This window comes from Akebia trifoliata, chromosome 11 (assembly GCF_017979445.1).
Source record: "Akebia trifoliata isolate Shusen 1 chromosome 11, ASM1797944v1, whole genome shotgun sequence".
NCBI lineage: Eukaryota > Viridiplantae > Streptophyta > Magnoliopsida > Ranunculales > Lardizabalaceae > Akebia > Akebia trifoliata.
The window spans coordinates 49,703,381-49,718,689 of record NC_141385.1 but is presented as its reverse complement, the minus strand read 5'-3'; the positions used below and the strand labels follow the sequence as shown (position 1 = coordinate 49,718,689).

The 15,309-nt window shown below is 33.3% G+C and overlaps 1 protein-coding gene and 1 pseudogene across 1 annotated transcript; both read right to left on the bottom strand.

Annotated features, from left to right (window-relative positions):
• Nucleotides 1-220: 220 nt before the first annotated feature.
• On the bottom strand, nt 221-3,955 carry LOC147392409 (cytochrome P450 CYP72A616-like). The gene is made up of 5 exons (XM_086417226.1): nt 3,580-3,955; nt 1,894-2,114; nt 1,469-1,716; nt 956-1,343; nt 221-861 (listed from the first exon to the last, which is right to left on the bottom strand). The coding sequence occupies exons 1-5, from the start codon at nt 3,839-3,841 to the stop codon at nt 436-438; spliced, it is 1,545 nt and encodes a 514-aa protein (XP_086273352.1). The 5' UTR covers nt 3,842-3,955; the 3' UTR covers nt 221-435.
• Nucleotides 3,956-8,460: 4,505 nt separating this feature from the next.
• Nucleotides 8,461-10,002, bottom strand: LOC147392408 (cytochrome P450 CYP72A219-like; annotated as a pseudogene).
• Between the last annotated feature and the right edge of the window lie 5,307 nt (nt 10,003-15,309).

Sequence of the window (15,309 nt, the reverse complement as noted above, 5' to 3'; positions counted from 1 at the left end):
TACATAAAGGAAAATGCTGAAATGACAAAAAGAATTTGCTGCGATTCTCACAAGCCTGACGTGGGATGTGCACATAACCATTGATGTGTTTCCTTGCGATACGAGTAAAAATCATCTATGGTTACATATGCATGTCCACGTCAGAATTGTGAGAATCACAGTAAATCATGTGTCACCCCAGCACAACTCATACATAAATATAAACAACTACGACCTCAAGTAGATTGCATGCTAGTATAAGCATGGAAGTGCTCAAACTATATATATCAAATTCAACTTAATGTACAAGCTAAAAGGATTCATAAACTGCATAAACCATATACAAACCTTGAATATAAAAGTACCAAGCAGTTCAATAGATAATAATGGATTTAGCGACAACTTTGATGAAAACTAGAACAATCATGATAGGTACTTGTGATTGTGAAGAGGATTTTAGAGTTTATGTAAGATGATTGGAGCACCATATTGAGGTTGGAGAGTTATAACAGTGTAAGGAGCATGGACATAGGTGGGCGAGAGCTCAAATGAGAAATTTTGAAGTATCATGGTTAGAGCAATTTTTGCTTCTATCATTGCGAAGTTCTGCCCAATGCATATCCTTGGCCCCCAACCAAATGGGAAGAATGAGAATTGATTTTTTGTCGCCTTTGAAACTCCTTCAGCGAATCTCTCTGGATTGAATTCATTCGCATCTTCACCCCAAAGTTCATGATCATGATGAACAAGGAGTGCTGACAATCCAATCTCCACTCCCGGTGGTAGAGATATTTCTCCTAATTTCATCTTCTTGTAAGTACGACGTACAAGTGATTCCAATGGTGGATATAATCTAAGAACCTCATAAAAAATCATGGTTACCTGCAATGAAGAAGGTTTTAGGAATTAATGAGGACTCATTGTATCTACGTACCTAAAACTATCACAATGTGAAGGATAACATAACAAAACTCACAATTTTTAGTTGGTTTAATCCATCAAAGTGTGGTTTCCTTTGCCCGAAGACTTCCAAGACCTCTTCCCTTCCACGCGCTTGCCAATCTGGATTCATACTCAACACAACCATTGTCCATACAAGCAAAGCTGAAGTCGTCTCTTGCCCTGCAAAGTAGAATAGCTTGCACTCCTCTATAATCTCTTCAATGCTGATTCCGACCTTCTTAGACTTTCCATGTTCTTGAATCTCTTTAATATTAGACTCCATTAGCAATCCTAATAAGTCATCGTTACTAGCCTTTCCAATTTTAATAGCTATTTCTCTCTTGTTGATCATATCCCTTAGCAGAGCTCGCACTTCTTTACTGATTTCCTTCATTCTATTATTTCTCTTTGTGGGAAGAAATCTAAATGTAATCAACATTGGCGAAGTTAAAAGGGCCAATAATTATAAGAGCAGATGAAACTTAACATATAGGAATTAAAAACCTATAAAACTTTGGAAAAAAACGACTTGTAGTTAACACAATACCTCATTCCTGGGATGTATATAGATTGGAAAACCTTCATAACAAGCTTGGACTGTTCACTTTGGAGTTGGAATATTCGTCTCCCTTCTTCATAACTACTACCAAATGCGGTACGAGATATGACATCTCCAGTCAAGTTCTGAAGTTCAGGCCACACATCTAATTCATACGACCCCTCCGACGACTCAACTTTGTTTTTCCATTCGTTGACAACCTCATTGCAACTAGTATCAAATAAAGGTAACATCCGCTAAAACAAGCATCGACACACACGAAATGTCAGCTTCATGTTACGATTGAAAGATACAATTATATGACATAAGTTAAAAATATATAATCTGATTTAATGGTAAAATATTATAAACTTTTATGGATGGTACGTGCATTTAAAAATTTGAGTAGAAGATCCTGGTAGAGATTGATAAACCTTTAACTTCTCTTGATGGAATGCTGGATTGATAATCCTTCTATGTTTTACCCATTTTTCACCGTCATGATTTACAAGCCCATCTGCTAGCAACAATACGAGTGGGTTCGATTTGAGCTTGCCGAAATGGTCCAACTTGTTAGACAGAATATCCCTTATGAGATCTGGGTCCATTATGTTTACCCTAGGAGTTGTTCCATACCAAATAACAGACATTTTACCTGTATTCAATAACAAATTCAATTCTTATATGTTGATTAAATGTAAAATCAAAGATCTTCTACTTCAGTTGTTGAAAGATTGATTTTGATATTATATATGGTTGGCCAAGTTGCTTTTCTCAACCAAAACAAACCTTACCTTAAAACATCTCCAAGTAAATTTTCTTAAAGGTATGATGAATGCACACGGTCTTGTCTTTGTAAGCCGCTGATGTGACAAAATCACACATCTTTTCCCTGTGTATCCCGATGAAACAATCTATGATTCTGTGCCCTTGCCATGTCAGCCGCTTACCAAAGACTGCGTGCATTCATTACGTCTCATATATTATGTATGATTTTAGGCATGTTTCAAGGTCCTAAAATCATGAATGGTTAGTGAAAGTAGAAATTGTTAAGTTTTGATCAAACTGAAATCCCCTGATGAATCCCCTGATTACTTTAGTCTTATTAAATAGATAATGAGTTATAGGCAGTTACATAACCACTATAACTACAACACTAAAATGATCAAATGTATCTCGACACAACTTAATAAACTAATACATAATTAATTCTCTAATAGATGTCAAATCACTTTTAATGATTGTAGACTTTTCTTTTTTTGTTTTCTTCTTTGGTGGGCCACACACTCCAACCACCACCCTAGCACATGTTCATCAGTTATAAGTTAAGCGTCATATAAAAATTCAAAGGTGTGACTTGAAAAGCAAATCCAATCGTCCTTGCCATCTCAACTAACCTATGATGATTAATAATAGTAAACTTGACTTTGGATAGGGTGGGCAATAGGAGGTACTATAATAAAAGCAATAAATAAAAAGTGCTAGTTTTCTAATTATATCCGACAGAATAGTTAAAAACTCACCGACATAGATGTCTAAGAATCATAAATTTTTCCCTCGGGATACACAAATTTACCACACATAAATAAATGGTTGTCTACAACCCAAATATCTTGCTAGTTGTGTTATTATAAAAGGGAAATGTTCAGCAACAAACATTTTGGCAAAACATTTTTCAAAACATGGGTTAAAGGTTTTGAAATGGGCTAATTTTTGGTGAGGATGACCTCTACAGTGAAGAGATCATCATCACCAAAAATCAGCCCATTCCAAAACTTCTAATCCCATAAAAAATGATTTACAACAAATGGATGGTCCACGATTTTTCAACTTGTAAACTAGGGTTAGAAGTTTTGGAATGGGCTGATTTTTAGTGAGGGTGATCTCACCGTAGAGATCATTCTCACCAAAAATCAGCCTATTCCAAAACCTCTAACCCATGTTTTAAAAAATGTTTTGCCAAAATGTTTGTTGTTGAACGGGACCCATTATAAATAGTGGGTGTGGCAAAATAATCTCTCTAAAATATAATTTGGGTTAATGAAAAATAGATAATAAAGCAAATAATAAAAATAATAATATATTAAAATCCAACAATAGAAATTAACCGAAAAACATACCATAATCTCTGATAATTTGATGATTGAAGGGGATGACACGTTGAACAATATTGTGGGAAAGACTAATGGGTTTGGATCGTGCTTCCTTCGTCACTTTTAAGTTCTCTTTCTGGTTCCCAAAGAGCAACCTGTAGGGACGACCTATGATACCTTGCTGCCTCAGTTCTTTCTCCAACTTCATGGGCCTCCACCATATCCAATTCAACATTTTCCAGGCCCATATCATCACTATAAAAACAACCAAAACTGCAATCGAAACCATCAGATATTCTCCCACTTTCCCTTTTTTTTCTTGCTTTTTTATTTTTTTTATTTTTAAATGTATTTTTTAAGTAGAAACTAGAGAGAGAGACTTCACCTACAGAAATTAAGGAAACAAAGACCTAATAATTGTTGTCAGAGAATCTATCACGGCGGATGCAATTTAAAGGTAACGAGCAATGAAATTACCCTCCTTTTTTCATATTAATTACGGAAATGCCATTATCACCTGGTCAGTAATTTTGATGCACCACACAGTGCCACAGCTCCCTCAAGTCAACCCAGCAATGAGCCTCTCTATCAAACTGACTGTTGAGATGCCAGGGATTCCCAAGAAATACTTATCCCTAGAAAAAAAAACTGTAAGTTTGATGGAGAGAGAGCATCGACCATCGTCTGAGGCTAGAAAAGTCCAACACAACTCAAACGGTGGACATGGATCATGAAAAAAAAAAAAAAAAAAAGTATGCCACGCGGCTAAACTAAGCATTAGTGTATCAAAATGAGTTATGTTTAAGGGGACCAAAATTTTCTCCAACAATGGGGGTTGGCAGAGGGGACTTTTCTAAGGTCCAATCACGTGGTGTAAGTTGTCCACTCGTCCAAGATGCTCCGTAGAAACTTCTAAAGTAGTGTAAACAAATGTATTTGTTTGAGTGGTATTAAATGTGGCCATGTGGTGATATATAAATCACTGATGCTGAGGTGACACAGGGTATGTAAATATATATTCCAACCCTAAGTATCTAATTAATCAGCCAACTTAAGTATGACGTTAAACAAATGTAATGGCCCTCATTGATGAGAATTGGATTTGTGAAGTTTCATTTTTAAAAGTTTATAAAGTAGAGTGTTTTTAGTAGACGTGAGATGTTTTTTTTTTATGAACAAGGCTACCCGATCCTTTCATAACACCCAACTAATCCTTAGAGTATGTACAATCCTCTCCTCAACTCGAAATATGTAATTTCTAGTATAAATCCATGAGGTTGACCCCTTAATGATTTTGGTCATCTCACCAACTTTAGATGGTTGATACGAGAATTCATCTTAGAATTGTTGAGAATTCTTCAATAATTCGTCAATTTAGATTGTTCTTAATTGAATGGTGTAGTATTTTTAAGAGTTGTGATAATTTGACTATCTCATGAGGTACATTCAATCAACTCTCCTAACTTGACAAGTTTAGAAACCGTAGATCTATATGCCTTGGGATACACTTTTTTATGGGGAAGTGCAATTTTGTATCCTAAGACGTACATATCTACGATTTTCAAATTTGTCACGCCATGAGAGTCGATTGAGTGTGCCATGTGGGATAGTTAGATTACCATGATTCATTTTTTAAAGACTTTTGTGAACCACAAAGATTGAGTGTTGCATATCCATGGACTGCTGGTATGATTTTTTTTTTTGGGTTTGGACATAAAAGATGTTAGGCAAAGGACTGAGTCAGGTTTCTATCGATATATCCAGATACCATTAAATGATTATGTTCATCAGAGTGCATATTCTTGTTGGATGATGATCATGATTTTTCTGTTTATTAGTTTTGAGTTTTATTTATTTATTGAGCAAAACCCAAAACTTGGACCCACATTTTTCGATTTTGAAGGGTACCGATTTGAGATGTGAAATTACACTCTGAATGAAAAAGGGGAGATCAATGAGTGCCCGTCGACCTTAGACACCCGAAAGATTTACATGCAACAACAGCTACTCAACTTCGACCAAAACATCGACTTCCTTCTCATTGATGGAATATCTAGGCAAGGAAGACTAAATGGTTACACCAAATTAACCAAGGACTTGATAATTAAGACCATAAATCACATATATCAACGCAATTTCGAAAATGTGGGATCAAGTCCAGGAGCTTACCTACCAAAAATAAAAATAAAAACTTCAATAACTTCAAAATGCAAGTTTATTTCAACTTCATTAAAAATTTAGTCTAGTGGAAAAAATTATATATATATATATATATAAGATAAGGCCCATGAACGAGAAGATCGAATTCGATATAATTTTAGTTCAAGAAATAGAATAAAAATGTGTATGTATACATTAATACATACACCTATGATCTGAAATAAATTACATACTAGTACAAGCATGGAAGTGTTTGATTAGAATTTTTCAGCAGAAAAATGTGCATCAAACAACATAATTCGTTGTGCCTCCTCTCACACCTCAACACATGCCACGTAAGGCATAATTCATGCAATTAATGCATACAATATTTCTTTTTTTAAATTTTCTTTTATTGTGACTTAGGCGGTGTTTGTTTGCCTTATATTTCAGCGCTTATTGCTAAAAAAAATTCAGCACCTTTTGTCAAAATAGTGCGTTTGTTTACTTCATATTTTCAACATTTGTTGTTGAAAATAAATGAAAAAAAAAAAATTCAACATTGTTTTAATGATGAAAAAAAGTACTGAAGCGGTAAACACATCGTTTTTTTAGGCACGGACAAGTATATCCTTTATTTTTTGGGACATGGACAAGTATGCCCTTATACTTAAAGGATATTACCTCTTATATCTCATGGATAAGTATATAAGCACCTCACAAATTAATAAACTCACACCATGGCCAAATTATTTTGTCTTATGTGAGTTAAAAGTTTTGGAATGAGTATTGATTTTTGGTGAGGACATCCTCACCAAAAATCAGCCTATCCTGATATTTCTAACCCCATCAAAACAAGTTCAAGAATTGTAAATCGTCCATTTTTTTTTTTTTTTTTTGAAAACTAGTTTTGACGTGGTTAGAAGTTTCAGAATGGACTGATTTTTGGTGAGTATGATCTCTAGACCTTATAGACCATCATTACCTAAAATTGGTTCATTTCAAAAACTTTAACCCATATAAGACAAAACAAATTGGCTATAATGTGGGTTGCCCTTATTAATTCGTAGGGTGCTTTTATAATTACATATTCTTCATTTTCATAAATATTACTCATCCTAAATTAAGTTCTTTCAATATTGATTTCAAATTTTGGTGACTTGTATGACATTATTATTTTTAATTTAAAATTTGTGGGTTTTTAGAAATAAAAATTATTATTTATAAATTGAAATTTTGAGTATTACTTATTATTTAAAAATGAATTGTATTTTAATTTTATAAGAAATAATATATTTTATTGTATTTAATAAGAAATAGGCATTTGAAACATGCAAACAATGTATAATATGATTGTAAAGGTAAAAAAGATAATTTATCAATTTCAGCAATGTGTAACAAACATGATTCTATATCTAAATAAATAAATTTTTTAGCATTTAAATTCAACGCTTATAAGTTTCAGCGTTTAATGCTATTCAACACTTATTTTTTTCAGTTTAACAAACAACACCTTAATTGACATGTGTTGAGTTTGGTTCGGTTTGAGGTCAAATTGGAACTGAATCAACATAGGTCGGTTCCACTAAATAAGAATCAGAACCGAATCAAATTCCATTGGAACCGAACCAACCCAAATCAAACTAAAGTCAGTTTGGTTCTATGGGTTGCCAATATTCTATAAATTATAACATTTTTTAATGAAAAAAATAGATATAATACAAATAAAATTTCTTACAATAAATTACTAATTTATCCATATAAAGTCATTAGTTTATCCATGAAAGATCATTAATCTATATCCTAATTACTAAAATAATTCATATATTTATTTATTAATTGCATAAGGGTTTGGTTCGATTTTATACAAGCTTGATCTGAGAACCGAACCAAATTGATAATTTCTCCATTTTCATAACCCAAAACCAAACTGCAATTTGTTCTAAATTGAACCAAACCACTCTAAAGTTATTGGTTTGATTCCGTTCTCAGTTTGAACTGGACCAAGTTGCACCCCTAGTGTTGAGGTGTGGGAGGAAGGCTTCAATCCTCCACCCTGGGTGCATATGATCGGGACTCAATAAAAAAATAAGAATCCTGATAATATGACTTGCCAGGTGTTCCTTGACGTGGACAAGTTCAAGAACCGTAAATCTGTACGCCTTAGGATGCACATTTTTTTTATGGGGAAGTAATGTGCAATAGTGTCTCCCAAGGCGTACAGGTCTACGCTTCCCAAACTCGTCATGTTAGGGAGTCGATTGAGTATGCCACATGGCGAGTCATATTTTCATGACTCTGAAAATATAGGTGGGATTGGAGTTGCATATTTCGTTTTTTTCATTTGTAATTGAAAATGAAATTATTCTTAAGAGTCGATTGAGTATGCCACATGGCGAGTCATATTATCATGACTCTAAAAATAAAGGTGGAATTGGAGTTAAATATTTCGTTTTTTTCATTTGTAATTGAAAATGAAATTTTTCTTAAAAAGATGTGTTAAATGGAGTTTTACCACCAAATATTAGAAGATTCAAGAATGTAGTAATAGCTCAAAAAAAAGTGAGAAACTAAGAAAAAGTTAATTCCTTAATGAACAGACCAAAGGATTCAAATCTAGACATCAGATTCAACTTTAACTTACAAGTTAAAAGTATCAAGCAGTAGGATAAATATGATTCCATAATACTTATAATATCGGATTGAATGACAACTATGATGAAGCCCACAATAATTTTATATAAGATAATGGTGATTGTGGAGAAGATTTTAGAGTTTATGTAAGATGATTTGATCACCATATTGGGGTTGAAGAGTGAGAACAGTGTAAGGAGAATGGGCATAGGTGGGCGAGAGCTCAAATGAGAAATTTTGTAGAATCGTGGATAGAGCAATCTTCGCTTCTATCAATGCAAAGTTCTGCCCAATGCATATCCTTGGTCCCCAACTAGATGGGAAGAATGAGACTTGATTGTTTGTTGCCTAGGAAGCTCCTTCGGCGAATCTTTCTAGATTGAATTCGCCCGTATCTTCACCCCAAAGTTCACGATCATGGTGAACAAGGAGTGTTGGGAATGAGATCTGTACTCCTGCTGGCAGAGAGATTTTTCCAAATCTCATCTTCTTATAAGTACAACGTGTAAGAACTATCCCCTGGTGGATATAATCTTAGAACCTCATACAAAATCATGGTTACCTGCAGTAAAGGTTTTAGGAATTAATGGGGATTTTGTGTCTATACATCAAACAATCACAATGTAGAGGATTACATAACAATTAATACTCACAATTTTGAGTTGGTTTAACCCATCAAAGTGCGGTTTTTTTGTCCGAAGACTTGCAAAACCTCTTCCCTTGCACGCGCTTGCCAGTCATACTCAACACCACCATTGTCCATACAAGCAAAACCGATGTTGTCTCCAGCCCTGCAAAGAAGAATAGCTTGCACTCCTCTATAACCACTTCAATACTCATTCCTACCTTCTTATTAGAGTTTCCATGTTCTTTAATCTCTTTAATATTAGATTCTATCAACAATCCTAATAAGTCATCGTTACTGGCCTCTCCTATTTTCATAGCCTTTTATCTCTTGTTGATCATATTCCTTAGCAGGTCTTGCACTTCTCTGTTGATTTGTTTCATTCTATTATTTCTCTTTGTGGGAAGAAAGCTGAATGCCAATGTCATTGGTAAAGTTAAAATCCAAGAATAAAAAATAAATCTAAACATAAAATAAGATGAAACTTAATCTAGGAATCAAGAACCCATGAACTTCGGAAAAAGCGTTTTAGTTAACACAATTCAAATGCTTAATAATCATACCTCATTCCTGGGATGTATCTGGATTGGAAAAGCTTCATAATAAGCCAGGTCTGTTCATTTTGAAGTTGGAATATTTGTCTCCCTTCTTCATAGTTGCTACCAACTGCCGTACAAGAGATGACATCTCCAATCAAGTTCTGAAGTTCAGGCCACATATCAAATTCATTCAACCCCCCCGACTCAACCAACTTTTTCCATTTGTCGACAACCTCACTGGAACTAGTATAAAATGCAGGCAACATCCGCTATAACAAACACCAATGAAAATATAACAAAGCAATATCAGCTTTGTGATTGCATTTTAAGTAACATACCATTACACGTCATAAGTGACTTTTATCGATGTTGTTGCATATAAAAGTTTGAGTAGAAGATCATATATAGTAGAGAGAAAACCTTCAACTTCTCTTGATGGAAGGCTGGGTTGATAATCTTTCTATGTTTTGCCCATTTTTCACCCTCATAGTCAATAAGCCCAGTTGCTAACATTCTTATGAGTGGGTTTGATTTGGGCTTGACGAAGTGGCCGAGAACTTGTTAGACAGAACATCCCTTACTAGATTTGGGTCCATTATGGTCACCCTAGGAGTTGCTCCATATCAAATAACAGACATTTTACCGACATTCAATAACAAATTTAATTGTTATGTGTGTGTGTGTGTGTGTGTGTGTGTGTGTGTGTGTGTGTGATAATGTAAATAAATTAATTAGTAAAATCCATGCTTAATTGACTAAGTTGCTTTTTCTCAATAAAAGAAACAAGTCTGAAAAGATCCCCAAGTTCTCTTCTATTCTATATAAGGGATGGAAATTAACATGTTTTTTTTTTTCCACAAAATGATTGGAACTATCATGAAATTTATAACTAAACCATAAGAAATAATAAAACAAGCATGAAAGCACACACACGAAGCCATCAAAATAAAATAAACAACAATATAGAATGAGAAGATGAATGTAATTGGTGTTTTCTTACACTTAGGCTTAGGTATTTAAAGGTCTTAATCGACACTTGAACAACAACTATCCGCACATAAAACTCAACATCTTATCTTACTTTATCATATTATTGTGTTATCCTGGTTTTTAGGAGCATTTTCATAAGTAATCTCAATTTTTTAAAACATATCATGACCATTGTAAATCCACGATGCTCTCAAGATAGATAGTTTGGGTCTTGATTGTTGATGGTTTCAAAACTCAGTTTGACTTCTCATCTTACTCATGGACGAGACCAAGATGTCTCGAACGAGATAAATCATTTAATTTGTTTTACAATTATTTATTCATATATATTTATATGAAAAAAATTATAATTTTTTTATGAAATAAGGTAGTAATGAAGATGTTTAAACATAAAATCGTCTGTGATGAGACTTAAAGCCATGTTGTTGATCTCTTTTTTATTTTGAATATGTTGAGCTTGTAGTGTAGTAGAACAAATGCTAGTTGTTACTTTTTATCAAGACCATTTTACCCTTTTAAAATGCCACTCTTTTTCATAGAGAAAAATAACCCCAAGAAAAAATGGTTTCATGTTTAAGAATCTTATATATATATATGGCAAATGTTCAGCAACAAACATTTTGGCAAAACATTTTTCAAAACATAGGTTAGAGGTTTTGGAATGGGCTGATTTTTGGTGAGGATGATCTCTACGGTGAGGAGATCATCCTCACCAAAAATCAGCCCATTCCAAAACTTCTAGCCCCAGATTACAAGTTGAAAAATCGTGCACCGTCCATTTTTTGTAAACCATTTTTGATGGGGTTAGAAGTTTTGGAATGGGCTGATTTTTGGTGAGGATGATCTCCATCCTCACCAACATCCTCACCAAAAATCAGCCCATTCCAATACCTCTAACCCATGCTTTGCCAAAATGTTTGTTGCTAAATGGGACCCTATATATATATACATATACATATAATGTGATGTAAGAATTTTTGTTTTGTTTTTTCGATTTTTTTTCTATAATTAGATTCATTCCAGCACCATTGTTTTTGAAAGTGAATTACATAAACAAAATAGATTCTAATTTTGATGAGAAATCTAGAAATTACTGGAAAAAATAAAAAACAATAATCATGGGATATTCTATTGCCACACCAACTTTTACTAACACCACCCTAAGATTTGTGCTAAGTTTTGTGATTTACATCATGGTTTTAAAACTTGGTTTCGAGTCTCGCCTAGTCCATGCCAGATATCAAGTCGTCTTGAACGAGTTTTTCGATTCATTTGAGACGTCTTGTTAAAAAATGAGACAAATGAATGTAGGGTTTTAAACCTCATTTGAAAAATTGACTTGTCTGTCCGTCTCATCCATGTCAGATATCAAGACAACTCGGACGATACGTCCCAATTTTGGACGAGTTTTGAAACTATGTTTTACATACATGATTTTAAATCTCATCTGAGACCAAGACGACTCGTTCGATACATCTCAATATCGTCCACAAACGAGATGAATAGACAAGTCAAATGAATCGAATGAGATTTAAAATCATAGTTCATTTTTTCTCATTTTTGAATAAGACAACTCAAACGTATTGGAAAACTCGTCCGAGACAACTCGATCTCTTTGATGGACAAGACAAGATGAGACGTTGAAACAAGTTTTAAAATGATATTTACATATGAATTGGGTGGCACTAGCAAAAGAAGGCGTGGCAATAGAATCTCTCTTGGTTTATACTTTTTTTGTTTTTTGTCACCTTCAAAAAAAAGAATATGTGGCAACTTCTTGAAATTGTCAACTTTAAAACATCTCTACTTGTTATTCATGGTCTTTATTTTATGGTATTTGGCCCCTTTACATTTGCAATCTCACTCATATAGACATATTGTCCACAGTCCACGCAATTATCTGTTCAGTCCATCCATCTTTATCTATTTCTAAAATTTTAATTAATAACATAATAACACTTTCAAGTTTCAACAAATTAAAATGTAAATATGACCATTTTTATTTTATTTTATTTTAAATGCATGTATGAATCAATTTTCAAAGAAACAATAGGATTTGGATGAATGCGATTTTGTGATTTAGTTGATGCATACGTTATTGACGATGTCCACACAATCTTAGTGGAGGATCTGGTGAGATTCTTTTTTGAGCAGACCCGCTATCTTATTTTATTTTAAAATACTTATACTATTGACTTATTAAATATAGGTGGCGTTCTTTTAATAAAATCCTAGACAACATTCTAGACAAAGCATTTTATCTTAAATGAGCTAAAAATTTTAGAGACGAAGATAAGTAGAAAAAAGTCACTTTTCTATGGTTGAAGATGATTGGCTTTGGGGGGACCTTGAAGTCTTGATTCTCTCTCTCGTAAGCTATTTGGTCCAATAGGCCGAAAGCCTTTGGGCCGACTAATTAATTACATCTAATAAACTTTTGGAGTCCGAAAAGATTCCGAAATCACAGAGACCCACCTCATTGGTCGGTAAATGGTTTGTTGACTACGACCCGTAGATTCAGCTCTAAACAGACAAAATTATCCTACCAAGTAAATTCCATTCTTCCAAGAATTTTACCATAGATTAAAGGTAATATCTAGAAAATTAGGGGCAATAGTGGCAAAAAAATGATAACTCAGTTTCATCGGCAGCAGCGAACACGTGTTTGCAAACTTACTGAAATACATTTTGAACTAAACGTATAATTTAAAAAATTAACAAATAATTGATATAATTAAAACTATATACATTAATGACAAAGTAATTAAACGGGTTAAACGGATTGACGTTCCTAATCTTGATTGGAGTCATTTAATAATCATGTTAGATGGGTTGACACTATTATATATGACTCAAACTCAATTAGACTTGATCAAAACCCACTAATTTTGTATCATTTTCAAGTCATGGTCGTGAGTGGTGTTAAGATTGCCACCCCTATCTAACACTATCTTAATCGGCCCTAGTCAATTTATTGAATTTCTCATTTTCTTTGTTTGTAATGTGTGGTGTGCTTCATTTGATGCATTAACTATGGAAAATCAAGCTCATGTTAATGACTTTAGATGACTTCATCATGATCTCAAATCTGTTGTAATTTTATTATAAAAACTCCTTACTTTATCAAATTTGTTACTTGAACAAATCTTACTTTATGAATCACCCTACCATGATTAAGTTAGTAATATTTTAAATTTTACAAAGGTCATTGGGCACACATGGATTATCAAATGAGCAATCCAACAAGACAGACTTGTAGCTTTCATGTAAAAACTCACATTCAATACATTTTTTATTTTTTTTTTTTTTTATCGCATGAGTTGAAAATAGTTGGCTACTGAATTCCCAAATTTAAAACTAAAATTCAACAATGAAAAATAACTTCTTTTTTTTTTCTTAATTTTCTTTTAAAAATTTTTGAATTTTTTTCTTTATAACCCCAGGTATCATATCATGTTTTTGGATGCCACAAATTCATGTGATTAGAATCCACTCCATGGTATGTTAAGTAACAAATTAACACCATAAATTTGAATTTTATGATGTGGATCCCACTCTAGGGTTTGTTTGGTAACAAACTTGATAAAGTGAGATTTATTGGTAACAAACTTCATAAAGTTAGATTCCCTTGGAGTTGTTAGAACTTCAAGGGAAATTATGTAATAAAAATGCAAAATTGGGTCTATCGAGTAAATCTCTCATATTCTTTCGTTAAAGTGCTAACTTAACTAAGTCGATAAGACGTGCAGTGTCCTAGATTCAAACTTCAAACCCCCTTGAACCTAATTTAACTTTTACCTTTGCTAATTAAAAAATTTCTACTAAATGAAGGAAAAATACAATAGTGGCTTAATATTATTTTATTTATTGAACATTTCAATCTTCTTTGCCCACTTTCTCTTTATTTTTATTTTTTTTTTTTTTTCCCCGTATTTGGAAAGGTGCCAGCTTGGTAAGTTGGTAGAGACTTTGTGTAGTAACCCGAGGATTTGGATTCAATAGTTGCCTTCATTCCTTGCCTATCAAAGAGAAAGGTGCATGTGAAGCACATTGAGGCTAGCAGGAATTAAAAGATTCATACACAATGTGAAAAATGAAAATTTTGATAAGAAAATTTGATGGGTCAAAGGCCCCAAATTTTAGAAATTAAAATTTGACGGTCTTGATTGTTGAAACTTTTTATGTTCTCCAATTTGACAGTTTAGAACTGATCGGTTTAAAGCTTGTAATTAGAGATGCAGAGATAAAAATTTGAACTAAGACTTTGGGCAAGTCGAATTCGTTCCACAGGGACAGTGAGGATTCAAGGATTCATTCGGATAAAAATGCCAAAACAGAATTTAGAAACAAAAACAGATTAGTTCTAAAAAAAAAAACAAAGTTGTAATAGAAACTAAATTGAAAATCTAAACAGAAAATAAAGATTGAAATTCTAAGAGAGAGGGATTAGAAGAGCTCAATGTAGCCTTTGCAAACCATCCACAATGCAGATAATTCTAAATCTAACTCAATCCATGTAGCAAGTCATTTCTCATGGATCGGAAAGTGGAGCCGTTTAATCAACGAAAGTAACTAAAAGTTATTCATATAAACCTTAATCTGATTGAGATTGCTTAATCTATATTCCGATTCTCACAGAGCATAGCCTTTTTTGAACTTATCTAAGTAATGGCTATCAAAGTTGAATCAGAAATATAAACTAAGGGATCTAATCAAAGAAGAAATTACAGAATATTTAACAAGATAAGCAAGAATAATGAATTTGAAACTACATTATTAAATGGATGGACTGCTCTGGCATTATTGAACTCTCTAAGGAGATTCTAGCCA